We start from the raw sequence: 17,375 nt of genomic DNA, 5'->3' as shown, positions 1-17,375 counted from the left end.
CATAACCACCAAACCACACAGGCAAGTTTAGGTAATCTGATAACCCCCAGACCAAGGACAAATCTCCTCATATCTACAGTAATTTACAGAGCCATCACTGAATGGAATTCCTAACCAACTCACATTTCTCAGGAGGCAAAAGTAAATCCACCTTCAATAAAATAATAAAAGAACATCTAATGCGATGGACCATATGACTGGACAGAGACTTATTCTGAAGAGCATCTACTGAATGTTAAATATATGTCATAACAAACTTGTTGAATGTCGGTTATGTCTTAATGTAAATTGTAATTGTTTGTAATGTCTTGTTAGGTTGGACACCAGGAAGATAAGCTGACGTCATGGTGTCCGCTAATGGGGATCCTAATAAAATTATAAAATTAAATTCAAAGCTCCATACTCAGTGGGATTTAATTTACTGTTTATTCATACATACTGCAATAGAGATCTAAGCATTTAGAATTAAAACGGTATTGAGTGAATGGATAGTTTGAGTCACTTAAACACTACAAAGTTAGGAACTTAAGTAAATTATGTAGTTAATGTTATCTTTATCAGGAGTGAACAGACACTTACTGTTCCATTACATTTACATTCAGATGAGATAAGTATTTTTGACCTCAATAACCTGTTAAAATAAAGGTGAAAACAGTGATACTCACATCGCTCTGGACTTTATTGTTGTGGATGCACTGCTTGATGGGAACAGCATCTCCGGGCATGAAGAAGCCGGTGGCTTTGACCTTATCCCAGTCCTTGGTGTACAGTTTCTGTGAACGGTAAGATAGACCATAAATTACAGGAAGTAGGACCGTAAATTACAGGAAGTAATGGTAATATTTTGTGACTACACCACGTCTTATGAGCATTTCTTCTTCGAGTTCCCCTCTACCTTCAGTATCGTTGAAGCTTTATTCAGACTGGAAAAGGCATTTTGAGCTTTTCAAATGTCTGAGCACCCTGATCAAATCAAATCAAATTGTATTGGTCACATACACATATTTAGCAGATGTTATTGCGGGTGTAGGGAAAGGCTTGATGTAAAGAAAGAAAAGTTATCTTACTGGATGGAGATTCTTGGCCACCTCTCTTGCTGTTGCCAGTACTGGGGTGTCTGTGATCGTGTACTTAGTCTTCTCCGTGTGCCAGAGTGCACGGTAATTAGCCTGCACAAAATCAAAACACAAAAGCAAATGATTAGTATTGTACTTATGATGATAATTATTGGCTCTAAGAGTTGCTTCAATAGTCCAACGTTTTTATTTCATCATTTTGATAGCCATACCCAACAGAAAAAAAAAACATTGTGATTCTTTCATGTGTTGTAACATATAAGAATTGGCCCATGTCCCCACCCACCTCATTGAGGATATCTGCAGCGTTCTTAGCGCAAACCAGGTCCATTCGGTCCACAGGAGCCGTGAACGTCTGCTGATCCAACTTGACGCGGTAACCTCTCTGCAAGACAACATCGGCAACAACAGTCAAACCAACATCAAGCGTCAATCAATTTCATTGCATATGAACCTTTTTCTGTCCACAATAAAAATGATCAGGTAGATGACAGACACTTGGTGGCATATATTACTATATATATTATTTTCAAGTTCATATATGTAATTATTACATGACATATATTGTATTACTTACTTCAGCCAGGACCGCTTGGGCGTGTTTCACTTTCAAGACCCCCACAGACTCATGGGGGTTCCAACCACATCCCCTCAGCCACTCCAGATCAGACTTGTACACAGCCTGGGAAAAGACAACAGGGTGTTTGTATTGGCATAGGGGTCAACGTGCCACTAAATACTGATTGCCTTTCCCAGATACGACTGAACAGAGGGTTAAAATCAACAAAGATGTATGAGATAAGGATGTCTCTGAAATACTCTCAGGCGAATATAGCACATAAAACATTATCATGACCATATAATTACAATATGATAGAGGGATAAAAAGAGGAACTCACATCGCTCTGCAGATCATAGGTTTTCCTGGCCTGGACGACATCAGTGGAGTCTGGCAGACAGGTCCAGTTGTGCAGGCGAGTTCTGTAGTTGAAGTCGTTGACCTGGACCTGGCATTTCTTGGCCAGTTCAATGGTCAGCATGTCGACTGGGAGGTGGAAGTTGGTCTTGGATTTGTTGAAGTCCTTCTTGTACAGGGCATCACTGGCAATTTTGGCTGAGTTCAGAGCCAACATGATCAGAGGGTCATCATTGACGCTGAGGGCTCCAATGTGGTGGCCAACCTGCTTGCGGTAGCCCTCGTGGTATTTGTACTGAGTGAAAAAAGGGGGGATCAGGGAGTTAATTCCACTGACTCCATTGAATCAAGTGACCTAAATGAAATGGACGCAGTTATTTTCTCTTACGTCGCTGATGATGTCTCTAGATTTTCTGGCCTTCAGCACAGCGATGGCATCCTCCTTGATGTGGTATCCCTTAGCCTTGTCAGCATCCCAATCCTTAGTGTACAGTTTCTGTGAAATGGAAAGAACATTGAGTCAGTGAGTCAAATAATAATATCTGGGCGCACTGTTATATGCATATGAACCAAAAATCGCTACAGGTTTCTTTATATGTGTATCTGAATCAATGTCTTTATATTATTGCTGACTGAATATGTTCATTGCACTCTGAAAATAGATTAAATTAAACAAAAGACACAGTATGTGCCTTGGCAGTTCGAAAAGCGTTCAGTGAACCAGACGTACGTTGCTGATGGCGATAGCATTAGCCTTGGACAGCACAATAGAAGGTAGGTCATTGTTCAGGTGGATATTGGTCTTCTCAGTATCCCAAACCTCTCTATATTTCCTCTGTGAAAAGCAACAAACACACACAATCAAAGAGTTAATGATAAATCCAACCATTGTTATCGCAGACTAGCTCTATATTTCACAAAATATCGATCTCTACTGTTACTAGAAATGCATTTTTACAAAGAGACCAAGATAACAGGTTAGGTTTGGCTACTCAAGAAGGACACTTTAATAGGAAAAAACAAAGTACTCACACCACTGAGGGTCTCAGCATTCTGCTTCGACAGGACAATCTCTGGAGAGTCAATGACACTGGTGAACTTGATAGAGCTGGGGGGCTGGCGGTACAGCCTTTCGTTGAGGATGGTTTGGGCATTTTTTGCCTTAATGACATCCACAGAACCCTGGGGCAACCAGCCGCACCCTCTGAGCCACTCCAGATCAGCCCTGTACACAGCCTGGAAGAAAGGAACCATGGTTCAGGTAATCATTACTCCTGATGGGATAGTAGTGTAATAGTTGGTTGAACTTCAATGGTCGATAGGTTAGGATCCAGCAATAGACAATACGGATTGGACTGTAATTCTCTGTGTACTTACGTCACTATGCAGATCGTAGACCTTCCTGGCTTGGACAACATCAGTGTTGTCTGGCATACAGGTCCAGTTGTGCAGTTTAGTTCTGTAGGAGAATTCTTGGATTTGGGACTGGCCTTTCTTGGCCAAGTCGAAGGACATCATGTCAAGTGGGAGATGGAACTTGGTCTTGGTAAGGTGGAAGTCCTTTTTGTAGAGAATATCACTGGAAATCCTGGCGGCATTGGCAGCCATCACAAGCAGAGGGTCATCCTCAATGCATAGGGCTCCAACATGGTGGCCACACTGATTGCGGAAGCCGGCCTTGTACTTGTACTGAAAAAAGAGAGGACTAGCTAAGTATTGAGTTGTTTTTTTAATGATTGCTGTCTATGCTCATTCAGAGGAGATGGATATACAAACTTACATCACTGATGATCTCTCTGCCCTTCTTGGCATGTTGGACAGCAATGGCATCCTTATCCAGGTGATAGCCCTGTCCGATCATCTCGTCAAATCCTTCACGGTAGAGTTTCTGAAATAACACCAAAAATCTAAAACATTGAAGAGGTTGCGAGACCTATAGCTCATATAGATAGATAAAACTAGATCAACTTGAGTGAACGAAAACAGCTTGAGGCAAAGTAAGGAAGACCTACGTTGCTCAGGATGATCGCGTTGGCCTTGGCCAGCACAAGCTCTGGCAGCTCATTGCCGACATGGATGTTGACCTTATCAGCCTCCCACTGTTCAACATACTGGCGCTGAAATATGAGAAAAGGATGGAAATATTATAAGAAAATAATGTGTTTCACTATTCCTCTGTTTTCAATATTAGTCTCTGCATCCTGTGAATCTGAATGTATGCATACCTGAGTTCAATCTCCCTCCACACTAGAAAAAAATAAGTAATTTTACCTTGTCCATTATCTGGGCATTGGCCGCAGCCAAGGCATAAGGCATGCCGTCGGTTTTGGCGGTAAACTTGAAGTTGCTTGGGTGCTGGCGATATTTCCTCTCGCTCAGGATCTCGCTGGCCTTCTTGGCTTTCTCAACGTCGATCGAGCCAATAGGGACCCAGCCAGTGCCTCTGAGCCACTCCAAATCAGCCCTGTACACAGCCTGTTTTATATGAGAGCAACAGAGAGAGAACAATTGGTCAGGAAGTAAACGTCAGCGGTATAATATTTGTCTGAAATGATAGGTGTAGCACATACGACACCTCATAATCTTAATGAGTGATCATAATCCACTTACGTCACTATGCAGAGCATAGACCTTCCTGGCCTGGACGACATCACTAGAGTCTGGCAGACAGGTCCAGTTGTGCAGGCGAGTTCTGTAGTTGAAGTCGTTGACCTGAATCTGGCATTTCTTGGCCAGTTCAATGGTCAGCATGTCCACTGGCAGGTGGAATTTGGTCTTGGATTTGTTGAAGTCCTTCTTGTACAGGGCATCACTGGCAATTCTGGCTGAGTTAAGAGCCAGCACGAGAAGAGGGTCATCCTCGACGCAGCGGGCTCCAATGTGATGGCCAACCTGCTTGCGGTAGCCTGCCTTGTACTTGTACTATACCGAACCAAAAAAGGTAGAAAGTATGTAATGGGGATTTCAGTAAATTAAAAGTGTACACAGTATTGATATAGTCAGTTCCTTTGTGATAATGTGAATACAAAATAAGTACTGACATCTTGTACTGTATAAAGGCAAAATAGTATATACTTGTACTTTAAGTCAACATCACATAAATTATGATAATCTGTTTGCATCAACTGCTTGACATTTTTCAAATAATATGAAAAAAGGAGGAACATCCTGTACTCACATCACTGATGATTTCTCTACTATGCTTGGCAGCTTTGATGGCGATACAATCGTTTTTCAGGTCATAGCCCTTCTTGTACATCTCCTCCAGTTCGGATTTGTATGTTTTCTGAAAAAGTATATAGAGACACAGCTTAGAAACAAAGCCAACACATTACTAATAATTACTAGAACAGTACTAGAGATATTATTAATTACTAGAGCTTCAGATAAAGTCTTTGGCCACACATCAGCTATTGAAAGTCTAATATAGTAATGTATGTAGCAAAGGAAGCAAAGAGGACCTACGTTGCTTATGTTGATCGCGTTGGCCTTGGCCAGCACAAGTTCTGGAAGCTCATTGCCGACGTGAATTTTGATCTTATCAGCATCCCATTGTGCAACATAGTTGCCCTGAAAAACAAGAGAAAACATTATTATGTTATAAGAAAATAATAAGGTAATATTACATGCCATTTTAATAGCGCAATTGTCAGACCCAAAGACTCTTGGAACAAGCAACCAGAAATGCAAGATTGACCATCCAAACCACTGATCTGAGTGAGAGACATAGTTCAAAAAGCATTTATGTATTGAACATTTCACCAACCTTGTTCATGATCTCAGCATTAGCCTTGGCCAGCACCATAGGCATGGAGTGCATGTCGGTGGTATATTTAAGAGTATCTGGTTTCTGCTTGTAGAGGCGGTCGCTCAGGATCTCTGCAGCTTTCTTGGCTTTCAACACGTCCAGAGAGCCAATGGGGACCCAGCCAGTACCTCGAATGAACTCCATGTCGGCATGGTAGACAGCCTGAAGGGTGGAAAGCATCAGTCAATCAAAAAAACAATCACACTTACTGTAGACATAAAAACAATTGTAAGTGGTTAATGGAAAAGAAACAAGAATTTGATCCAGTATATGGAGAAGAAGCTTACGTCACTATGCAGATCGTAGACCCTCCTGGCATGGACGACATCACTGGAGTCTGGCAAACAGGTCCAGTTGTGCAGTTTGGTTCTGTAGTTGAAGTCATTGACCTGGATCTGGTTCTTCTTGCACAACTCAAAGGCCATCATGTCCAATGGGAGGTGGAACTTGGTTTTGGACTGGTGGAAGTCCTTCTTGTACAGGGCATCACTGGCAATCTTAGCTGAGTTAATAGCCAGCATGAGCAGAGGGTCATCCTCAACGCAGCGCGCTCCAATGTGGTGGCCAACCTGCTTGCTGTATCCAGCCTTGTACTTGTACTGAAAGAGATCAGAAGATCATATTTTGAGTTTGTGTACCAACTTCAGTCAGACAAGGGTGCACTTATTGAACGTCCTTTCCTTATAAATGTATCAGTGTTTCAGAAGACATTCCAAGTGTATTTATGCCTGAGTAATTCACTTTCATTAATTGATTCAGGAATTCAATTCAGAAATGGTTATTAGTATAACGCTTCCTTAGCACTTTAATAATTAGGAAAATGTCTTAAAAGGTTTGCTTACATCAATGATAATGTAGCTTAAGGCTTTGGAAATGGTCAAATTATGAACAAAAATTCATGTGAAAAAAGGGGGACAAAAATACAGTACTCACATCGCTGATAATCTCTCTACCGTGCTTGGCAGCCTTGACGGAGATTGCATCGACAGGAAGGTAATAGCCCTTCTTGATGGTATCATCAAATCCTTGTCTGTACAGTTTCTATAAAAAGGAGAAAGAACAAGCGTTTAAAAAACGAGTCACAAAACATTGAAGAGGTTGAGAGATACATAGATTAGACAGATATACAGTACATATATAGATATAGCTAAAACTAGATCAATTTGAGTGAACGAAAACAGATTGAGGTAAAGTAAGGAGGACCTACGTTGCTCAGGGTGATCGCGTTGGCCTTGGCCAGCACAAGCTCTGGAAGCTCATTGCCGACATGGATTTTGATCTTATCAGCATCCCATTGTTCAACATACTGGCGCTGAAACACGAGATAAAAATGTTATGTTATGAAAAATAATAATAACAATAATATTTGTTTTGCACCCCCCCCCCCTAAAAAATAATTTTTAAGCAACTCAGTCTGGCTTTAAAATTACTCTTGAAAGTTGTAATAGCAGAATGCACAAGGTGTAATTTCTAAATTGGGTAGTGCATCATCAGTTCCTCTTGTCATGTCAGTAATTGCATACCTTAGAGAGCTATTTATAACTTGTCAGAAATGTCCAGATCAACTAGCCCATTTTTTATTTAGGTTTTTAAGCCCATATATTTTGTTGTAATTTTTTGGTCACACAAATATCACATGAATGCACATTAGACATGGGCTTTAAAACTGCTTAATGTTATTTGCACCCCAAATGTAATGGCAAAATGTGTAGAATTGCAGGAAATAAGCTTTAAACCTGCAAAATTCTCTCGAACAACAAGAAGAGTGTGAACAATTTATGTCATGAACAGTGCTTGTGCCCATAGAAATAGATGTTGTGCGTGCGCGCACGCTCAGGGAGGAAGCGGGACACACTCAAACCGGTGCGCCTGGCACCTACTACCATACCCCATTCAAAGGCACTTTCATCTTTTGTCTTGTCATTTCACATTCTGAATGGCACAAATACACAATCCTTGTCTCAATTGTCTCGAAGATTAAAAATCCTTCTTCAACCTGTCTACTCCCCTTCATCTACACTGATTGAAATGGATTTAACAAGTGGCATCAATCAGGGTTCATAGCTTTCACTTGGATTCACCTGGGCAGTCTATGTTATGAAAGAGCTGAACACTCCGTGTATGTATTAGATACTGCATCTACAGTTGAAGTCGGAAGTTTACATACACCTTAGCCAAATACATTTAAACTCAGTTTTTCACAACTCCTGACATTTACTCCTGGTAAAAATTCCCTGTCTTAGGTCAAGCATACTTCCAAAGTTGTGGGAAAATGGCTTAAGGACAACAAAGTCAGGTATTGGAGTGGCCATCACAAAGCCCTGACCTCAATCCTATAGAAAATGTGTGGGTAGAACTGAAAAAGTGTTTGTGAGCAAGGAGGCCTACAAACCTGACTCAGTTACACCAGCTCTGTCAGGAGGACTGGGACAAAATTCACCAAACTTATTGTGGGAAGCTTGTGGAAGGCTACCCAAAACGTTTGACCCAAGTTAAACAATTTAAAGGCAATGCTACCAAATACTAATTGAGTTTATGTAAACTTCTGACCCACTGGGAATGTGATGAAAGAAATAAAAGCTGAAATAAATCACTCTCAACTATTATTCTGACAATTCACATTCTTCAAATAAAGTGGTGATGCTAACTGACCTAAGACAGAGAATTTTTACTAGGATGAAATGTCAGGAATTGTGAAAAACTGAGTTTAAATGTATTTTGCTAAGGTGTATGTAAACTTCTGACTTCAACTGTATTAGATAGGGTCTTGGACTTGGTGTTGGGGTGGACCTTGTCCTCCCATGCCTTACTGTAGAAATGCTGCAAGATATCATATGAGAATGGCAGCTCCATAAAACCTCAAATTGAATGCTGGTGTTGAATATTGATGTAACAGGAAACTGTGTAGTTAGCTGGAAGAAGTTAGTTGAAGTTTACCTTGTTCATGATCTGGGCATTACTTTTGGCCAGAACGATATCCATGCTGTCGAGGGGGCTTTTGAACGCCAGAGTGCTGGGGTGCTGGCGGTATTTCCTCTCACTCAAGATCTCGGCGGCCTTCTTGGCTTTTTCCACATCAAGTGAGCCAATAGGGACCCATCCCATTCCCCTGAGCCACTTCATGTCAGCCCTGTACACCGCCTAACAGGGATATCATACTCCCATTACATGTTGCCATCTCAAACATTTTATTACTGGGTTTGACCAGTCCTGGGTGCTTCATTAACAATGTGAGTAAACATTTTACAGGAAATAGCGGAATTAACTTTTTTAACTTACCTCACTATTAATGTCATAGACATGTCTGGCCTGGACGACATCACTGGAGTCTGGCAGACAGGTCCAGTTGTGCAGGCGAGTTCTGTAGTTGAAGTCATTGACCTGGATCTGGTTCTTCTTGCACAACTCAAAGGCCATCATGTCCAATGGGAGGTGGAACTTGGTCTTGGACTGGTGGAAGTCCTTCTTGTACAGGGCATCACTGGCAATCTTGGCTGAGTTAAGAGCCAGCACGAGCAGAGGGTCATCCTCGACGCAGCGGGCTCCAATGTGGTGGCCAACCTGCTTGCGGTAGCCTGCCTTGTACTTGTACTATACCGAACCAAAAAGGTAGAAAGTATGTAATGGGGATTTCAGTAAATTAAAGGTATACACAGTATTGATATAGTCAGTTCCTTTGTGATAATGTGATAACAAAATAAGTACATACATCACTGATAATTTCCCTGCCGTGCTTCGCTGCGATGATAGCAATGGCATCATTGCGCAAATCATAGCCCTTCTTCTTATCTTCTTCCATTGCTTTTCTGTATTGGTTCTGTATGAAGAAGAAAATAAAACGTCCATATATATGGAAATCTCCACAACAAATATTGATTTGGAACATATACATTCATCAGCAGGGTTACCTTTGTGCCATAATTTACTTACCCAACTGTAATTGGACTTGTTTGCATTGGCCAAAACCACTTCCATCGCATCTGGCATAATGTGGTTCTTGGTCTTGTCCTTCTCCCAGGCCTCAGTGTACGCTTGCTGCAATAACGAGTTTCAAGTTCAAACTAACAACATTAAGTGCCTCTTCATATCATTGGCTCAAATATAATGCAAAGTAGGGGAGATCAGATTACATTAAAGCAGGTTTAAATTATGGAATCATTATTTGAATATAATCTACCAGGGGAAACATACGAAGGCAAAGGATTAGTAAAGATATACCAGTTAGTCAAATACCTTGTTGGCATTATCATTATTTTGTTTAGCCAAAACCATTCCCATGTCTTGAACTGAGCTGGTGAACTTGAAGTTGCTCGGGTGCTGACGATACAGCTTCTCACTCAGGACCTCTGTGGCTTTCTTTGCCTTCTCAACATCAAGTGAGCCGATAGGAACCCATCCGATACCTTGCAGGCTCTTGAGATCAGCCTTGTACACAGCCTAGACACAACAATACCACAAAGGTCAAAATGGCCAGAATAAAAACAATTACACTGGAAAAACATGATCTAGTTAATTCATACTTACATCACTCGCTATGTCATAGACATGTCTGGCATGGACGACATCACTGGAGTCTGGCAGACAGGTCCAGTTGTGCAGGCGAGTTACATATTTGGCATGGTTGACCTGAATCTGGTTCTTTTTGGCCAACTCAAAGGCCATCATGTCCAATGGGAGGTGGAACTTGGTTTTGGACTGGTGGAAGTCCTTCTTGTACAGGGCATCACTGGCAATCTTAGCTGAGTTAATAGCCAGCATGAGCAGAGGGTCATCCTCAACGCAGCGCGCTCCAATGTGGTGGCCAACCTGCTTACGATAGCCAGTCTTGTACTTGTGCTACAGAAAGCAAATATGAAATGGCAGTGTTGAGGATTCTCTTAATTTTCCAGAAGTACATTTTATATATTGTGTCATAAAATAGTTAAGAAATATAATCGATTACGATGGATAGATGTTCAATGAACTTACATCACTGATAATTTCCCTGCCGTGCTTGGCTGCGATGATAGCAATGGCATCATTGCGCAAATCATAGCCCTTCTTCTTATCCTCTTCCATTGCTTTTCTGTATTGGTTCTGTATGAAGAAGAAAATAAAACATCCATAGATATGGGTATTTCAAAATTGTATTTAATTTCATCATTATTTAGCCAGGTAGGCAAGTTGAGAACAAGTTCTCATTTACAACTGCAACCTGGCCAAGAATAAAGCAAAGCAGTTCGACACATACAACAACACAGAGTTACACATTGAATAAACAAAACATACAGTCAGTAATACAGTTGAAGAAAATCTTTATACAGTGTGTGCAAATGAGGTAAGAAAAGGGAGGTATGGCATTAAATAGGCCATGGTGGCGAAGTAATTACAATATACCAATTAGACACTAGAGTGATTGATGTGCAGAAGATGAATGTGCAAGTAGAGATACAGGGGTGCAAAGGAGCAAGATAAATAAATAAATACAGTATGGGGATGAGGTAGTTGGATGGGATATTTACAGATGGGCTATGTACAGGTGCAGTGATCTGTGACCTGCTCAGACAGCTGGTGCTTAAAGCTAGTGAGGGAGGTAAGAGTCTCCAGCTTCAGTGATTTTTGCAATTCATTCCAGTCATTGGCAGCAGAAAACTGGAAGGAAAGGCGGCCATAGAAGGAATTGGCTTTGGGGGTGACTAGAGAGATATACCTGCTGGAGCGTGTGCTACGGGTGGGTGCTGCTATGGTGACCAGTGAGCTGAGATAAGGCGGGGCCTTACCTATCAGAGACTTGTAGATGACCTGAAGCCAATGGGTTTGGCGACGAGTATGAAGCGAGGGCCAGCCAACGAGAGCGTACAGGTCGCAGTGGTGGGTAGTATATGGGGGTTTGGTGACAAAACGAATGGCACTGTGATAGACTGCATCCAATTTGTTGAGTAGAGTGTTGGGGGCTATTTTGTAAATGACATCGCCGAAGTCGAGGATCGGTAGGATGGTCAGTTTTACGATGGTATGTTTGGCAGCATGAGTGAAGGATGCTTTGTTGCGAAATAGGAAGCCGATTCTAGATTTAATTTTGGATTGGAGATGCCTAATGTGAGTCTGGAAGGAGAGTTTAGTCTAACCAGACACCTAGGTATTTGTAGTTGTCCACATATTCTAAGTCAGAACCGTCCAGAGAGTGATGCTGGGCGGGCGGGCGGGTGTGGGCAGCGAACGGTTGAAGAGCATGCATTTCGTTTTACTTGCATTTAAGAGCAGTTGGAGGCCACGGAAGGAGAGTTGTATGGCATTGAAGCTCATCTGGAGGTTAGTTAACACAGTGTCCAAAGATGGGCCAGAAGTATACAGAATGGTGTCGTCTGCATAGAGGTGGATCAGAGAATCACCAGCAGCAAGAGCGACATCATTGATGTATACAGAGAAAAGAGTCGGCACGGGAATTGAACCCTGTGGCACCCCAATAGAGACTGCCAGTGGTCCGGACAACAGGCCCTCAGATTTGACACACTGAACTCTGTCAGAGAAGTAGTTGGTGAACCAGGTGAAGCAGTCATTTGAGAAACCAAGGCTGTTGAGTCTGCCGATAAGAATGTGGTGATTGACAGAGTCGAAAGACTTGGCCAGGTCGATGAATACGACTGAACAGTAATGTCTCTTATCGATGGCAGTTATGATATCATTTAGGACCTTGAGCGTGGCTGACGTGCACCCATGACCAGCTCTGAAACCAGATTGCATAGCAGAGAAGGTTCGGTGGGATTCGAAATGGTCGGTAATCTGTTTGTTAACTTGGCTTTCGAAGACCTTAGAAAGGCAGGGTAGGATAGATATAGGTCTGTAGCAGTTTGGGTCTAGAGTGTCTCCCCCTTTGAAGAGGGGGATGACCGCGGCAGCTTTCCAATCTTTGGGAATCTCAGACGATACGAAAGAGAGGTTGAACAGGCTAGTAATAGGGGTTGCAACATTTTCGGCAGATAATTTTAGAAAGCGAGGGTCCAGATTGTCTAGCCCGGCTGATTTTTAGGGGTCCAGATTTTGCAGCTCTTTCAGAACATCAGCTATCTGGATTTGGGTGAAGGAGAAATGGTGGGGGCTTTGGCGGGTTTCTGTGGAGGGTGCCGGGCAGTTGACTGGGGTAGGGGTGGCCAGGTGGAAAGCATGGCCAGCCGTAGAGAAATGCTTATTGAAATTCTCAATTATAGTGGATTTATCGGTAGTGACAGTGTTTCCTAGCCTCAGTGCAGTGGGCAGCTGGGAGGAGGTGCTCTTATTCTCCATGGACTTTACAGTGTCCCAGAACTTTTTAGAGTTTGTACTACAGGATGCAAATTTCTGTTTGAAAAAGCTAGCCTTAGCTTTCCTAACTGCCTGTGTATATTGGTTCCTAACTTCCCTGAAAAGTTGCATATCACGGGGGCTATTCGATGCTAATGCAGAACGCCACAGGATGTTTTTGTGCTTGTCAAGGGCAGTCAGGTCTGGAGAGAACCAAGGGCTATATCTGTTCCTTGTTCTACGTTTTTTAAAGGGGCATGCTTATTTAAGATGGTGAGGAAGGCACTATTAAAGTATGACCAGGCATCCTCTACTGACGGGATGAGGTCAATGTCATTCCAGGATACCCCGGCCAGGTCGATTAGAAAGGCCTGTTCGCTGAAGTGTTTTAGGGAGTGTTTGACAGTGATGAGGAGTGGTCGTTTGACCGCAGACCCATTACGGATGCAGGCAATAAGGCAGTGATCGCTGAGATCTTGGTTGAAAACAGCAGAGGTGTATTTGGAGGGCAAGTTAGTTAGGATGATATCTATGAGGGTGCCCGTGTTTACGGATTTGGGGTTGTACCTGGTAGATTCATTGATAATTTATGTGAGATTGAGGGCATCAAGCAATGATAGCAATGGCAATCAAATCACAATTTATTTTAAATGCATTTAACAATGTTACAACATACTTTACCGAAAAAAAACAAGAAAAAAAACCCCAATAAGTATTATTTTTGAACGTATACATTCATCAGCAGGGTTACCTTTGTGCCATAATTTACTTACCCAACTGTAGTTGGACTTGTTTGCATTGGCCAAAACCACTTCCATCGCATCTGGCATAATGTGGTTCTTGGTCTTGTCCTTCTCCCAGGCCTCAGTGTACGCTTGCTGCAATAACGAGTTTCAAGTTCAAACTAACAACATTAAGTGCCTCTTCATTTCATTGGCTCAAATATAATGCAAAGTAGGGGAGATCAGATTACATTAAAGCAGGTTTAAATGATGGAATCATTATTTGAATATAATCTACCAGGGGAAACATACGAAGGCAAAGGATTAGTAAAGATATACCAGTTAGTCAAATACCTTGTTGGCATTATCATTATTTTGTTTAGCCAAAACCATTCCCATGTCTTGAACTGAGACGGTGAACTTGAAGTTGCTCGGGTGCTGACGATACAGCTTCTCACTCAGGACCTCAGCGGCTTTCTTTGCCTTCTCAACATCAAGTGAGCCGATGGGAACCCATCCGATACCTTGCAGGCTCTTGAGATCAGCCTTGTACACAGCCTAGACACAACAATACCACAAAGGTCAAAATGGCCAGAATAAAAACAATTACACTGGAAAAACATGATCTAGTTAATTCATACTTACATCACTCGCTATGTCATAGACATGTCTGGCATGGACGACATCACTGGAGTCTGGCAGACAGGTCCAGTTGTGCAGGCGTGTTACATATTTGGCATGGTTGACCTGAATCTGGTTCTTTTTGGCCAACTCAAAGGCCATCATGTCCAATGGGAGGTGGAACTTGGTTTTGGACTGGTGGAAGTCCTTCTTGTACAGGGCATCACTGGCAATCTTAGCTGAGTTAATAGCCAGCATGAGCAGAGGGTCATCCTCAACGCAGCGCGCTCCAATGTGGTGGCCAACCTGCTTACGATAGCCAGTCTTGTACTTGTGCTACAGAAAGCAAATATGAAATGGCAGTGTTGAGGATTCTCTTAATTTTCCAGAAGTACATTTTATATATTGTGTCATGAAATAGTTAAGAAATATAATCGATTACGATGGATAGATGTTCAATGAACTTACATCACTGATAATTTCCCTGCCGTGCTTGGCTGCGATGATAGCAATGGCATCATTGCGCAAATCATAGCCCTTCTTCTTATCTTCTTCCATTGCTTTTCTGTATTGGTTCTGTATGAAGAAGAAAATAAAACATCCATAGATATGGGTATTTCAAATCAAATCACAATTTATTGAAAATGCATTTAACAAAGTTACAACACATTTTACTGAAGAAAAAAACAAACAATAAGTATTATTTTTGAACATATACCTTCATCAGCAGGGTTACCTTTGTCCCATCATTTACTTACCCAACTGTAGTTGGACTTATTTGCATTGGCCAAAACCACTTCCATCGCATCTGGCATAATGTGGTTCTTGGTCTTGTCCTTCTCCCAGGCCTCAGTGTACGCTTGCTGCAATAACGAGTTTCAAGTTCAAACTAACAACATTAAGTGCCTCTTCATATCATTGGCTCAAATATAATGCAAAGTAGGGGAGATCAGATTACATTAAAGCAGGTTTAAATTATGGAATCATTATTTGAATATAATCTACCAGGGGAAACATACGAAGGCAAAGGATTAGTAAAGATATACCAGTTAGTCAAATACCTTGTTGGCATTATCATTATTTTGTTTAGCCAAAACCATTCCCATGTCTTGAACTGAGCTGGTGAACTTGAAGTTGCTCGGGTGCTGACGATACAGCTTCTCACTCAGGACCTCTGTGGCTTTCTTTGCCTTCTCAACATCAAGTGAGCCGATGGGAACCCATCCGATACCTTGCAGGCTCTTGAGATCAGCCTTGTACACAGCCTAGACACAACAATACCACAAAGGTCAAAATGGCCAGAATAAAAACAATTACACTGGAAAAACATGATCTAGTTAATTCATACTTACATCACTCGCTATGTCATAGACATGTCTGGCATGGACGACATCACTGGAGTCTGGCAGACAGGTCCAGTTGTGCAGGCGAGTTACATATTTGGCATGGTTGACCTGAATCTGGTTCTTTTTGGCCAACTCAAAGGCCATCATGTCCAATGGGAGATGGAACCTTGTCTTGGACTTGTGGAAGTCTTTCTTGTACAGGGCATCACTGGCAATCTTGGCTGAGTTCAGAGCCAGCATGAGCAGAGGGTCATCCTCGATGCAGCGGGCTCCAATGTGGTGGCCAATCTGTTTACGGTAGCCAGCCCTGTATTTGAACTTAATACATGATAATGAGATAGTTAGGTTTCATTCAAAAGCTGGTTCACACATCATTTATTGAATAAACAGTGTTTAACTCACATCGCTAGCAATGGATGTGCCCTGTTTGGCTGCCTGGATTGCAATAGCATCGTTGCGCAGGTCATAACCCTTCTTCTTGTCCTGTTCATTGGCAAGCTTATACAGTGTCTGTACAGGAGAAGAAAAACATGTTTTGAATGACTGAATTATGACAATGCAGCCTAAATCACCCCGCTTCACCCCGCTCCTCCGCTCTCTCCACTGGCTTCCAGTTGAAGCTCGCATCCGCTACAAGACCATGGTGCTTGCCTACGGAGCTGTGAGGGGAACGGCACCTCAGTACCTTCAGGCTCTGATCAGGCCCTACACCCAAACAAGGGCACTGCGTTCATCCACCTCTGGCCTGCTCGCCTCCCTACCACTGAGGAAGTACAGTTCCCGCTCAGCCCAATCAAAACTGTTCGCTGCTCTGGCACCCCAATGGTGGAACAAACTCCCTCACGACGCCAGGACAGCGGAGTCAATCACCACCTTCCGGAGACACCTGAAACCCCACCTCTTCAAGGAATACCTAGGATAGGATAAAGCAATCCTTCTGCCCCCCCCCCCCCCTTAAAAGATGTAGATGCACTATTGTAAAGTGGCTGTTCCACTGGATGTCATTAGGTGAATGCACCAATTTGTAAGTCGCTCTGGATAAGAGCGTCTGCTAAATGACTTAAATGTAAATGTAAATGTAAATGAACAATACGATGAGGTGTGGAAGGAATAACCTACATTACTGCAGTTGATCTTGTTGGCTCTGGCCAAAACCACCTCCATTGAGTCTGGCATCATGTGGACAGCGGTCTTATCCTTATTCCAGGTATCAATGTACGTTTGCTATAAAACAGATATATTTGTTAGTGTTTTGATGTATCACTATGTATATGTGTTGTGTATAATATATTGTATACATATACAGTGTGCCTAGATATAGATCCAAAGAATGACCTTGTTCATGATCGCATTGTTAGCACTGGCAAGGACGAGGTCCATGGAGTGCATGTCTTTGGTAAACTTGAAGCCGCTGGGGTGTTGGCGGTAAAGTTTCTCACTGCCAATCATGCCCGCTGTTTTGGCTTTCTCTACATCCAGAGAACCAATGGGAATCCATCCTGTGCCTTTGATGCAAGTCTCATAGTCACTTTTGTACAAATTCTGCAGAAATAAGTAAATACTGTCAGGTTCTAAAAAACAGAGTAAAAAAATGACGGACAACATAAAACATTCTCACAGATTTGG

At 42.3% G+C, this 17,375-nt stretch overlaps 1 protein-coding gene across 1 annotated transcript in view; it reads right to left on the bottom strand.

Moving 5' to 3' along the window:
* LOC129821473 (nebulin-like) overlaps positions 1-17,375 on the bottom strand; it is an 81,282-nt gene that overhangs the window by 40,195 nt on the left and 23,712 nt on the right. Inside the window, exons 39-74 of the mRNA XM_055879157.1 lie at positions 17,085-17,291; positions 16,869-16,973; positions 16,152-16,259; positions 15,756-16,067; positions 15,465-15,668; positions 15,162-15,266; positions 14,872-14,979; positions 14,428-14,739; positions 14,137-14,340; positions 13,834-13,938; positions 10,769-10,876; positions 10,325-10,636; positions 10,034-10,237; positions 9,731-9,835; positions 9,510-9,617; positions 9,080-9,391; positions 8,738-8,941; positions 7,008-7,112; positions 6,734-6,841; positions 6,088-6,399; positions 5,759-5,962; positions 5,458-5,562; positions 5,171-5,278; positions 4,603-4,914; positions 4,264-4,467; positions 4,005-4,109; positions 3,773-3,880; positions 3,370-3,681; positions 3,025-3,228; positions 2,723-2,827; positions 2,381-2,488; positions 1,976-2,287; positions 1,654-1,758; positions 1,363-1,461; positions 1,068-1,169; positions 666-773 (exon numbers count right to left, since the gene is read on the bottom strand). Of these exons, the coding sequence (XP_055735132.1) occupies positions 666-773; positions 1,068-1,169; positions 1,363-1,461; positions 1,654-1,758; positions 1,976-2,287; positions 2,381-2,488; positions 2,723-2,827; positions 3,025-3,228; positions 3,370-3,681; positions 3,773-3,880; positions 4,005-4,109; positions 4,264-4,467; positions 4,603-4,914; positions 5,171-5,278; positions 5,458-5,562; positions 5,759-5,962; positions 6,088-6,399; positions 6,734-6,841; positions 7,008-7,112; positions 8,738-8,941; positions 9,080-9,391; positions 9,510-9,617; positions 9,731-9,835; positions 10,034-10,237; positions 10,325-10,636; positions 10,769-10,876; positions 13,834-13,938; positions 14,137-14,340; positions 14,428-14,739; positions 14,872-14,979; positions 15,162-15,266; positions 15,465-15,668; positions 15,756-16,067; positions 16,152-16,259; positions 16,869-16,973; positions 17,085-17,291 (6,249 nt within the window). The remainder of the gene's footprint in view (positions 1-665; positions 774-1,067; positions 1,170-1,362; positions 1,462-1,653; positions 1,759-1,975; positions 2,288-2,380; positions 2,489-2,722; positions 2,828-3,024; positions 3,229-3,369; positions 3,682-3,772; positions 3,881-4,004; positions 4,110-4,263; positions 4,468-4,602; positions 4,915-5,170; positions 5,279-5,457; positions 5,563-5,758; positions 5,963-6,087; positions 6,400-6,733; positions 6,842-7,007; positions 7,113-8,737; positions 8,942-9,079; positions 9,392-9,509; positions 9,618-9,730; positions 9,836-10,033; positions 10,238-10,324; positions 10,637-10,768; positions 10,877-13,833; positions 13,939-14,136; positions 14,341-14,427; positions 14,740-14,871; positions 14,980-15,161; positions 15,267-15,464; positions 15,669-15,755; positions 16,068-16,151; positions 16,260-16,868; positions 16,974-17,084; positions 17,292-17,375) is intronic.

This window comes from Salvelinus fontinalis, chromosome 23, assembly GCF_029448725.1.
Source record: "Salvelinus fontinalis isolate EN_2023a chromosome 23, ASM2944872v1, whole genome shotgun sequence".
Classification (NCBI taxonomy): domain Eukaryota; kingdom Metazoa; phylum Chordata; class Actinopteri; order Salmoniformes; family Salmonidae; genus Salvelinus; species Salvelinus fontinalis.
Note: the sequence above shows the minus strand (reverse complement) of the source record. Positions and strands in the feature narration are given on the sequence as shown.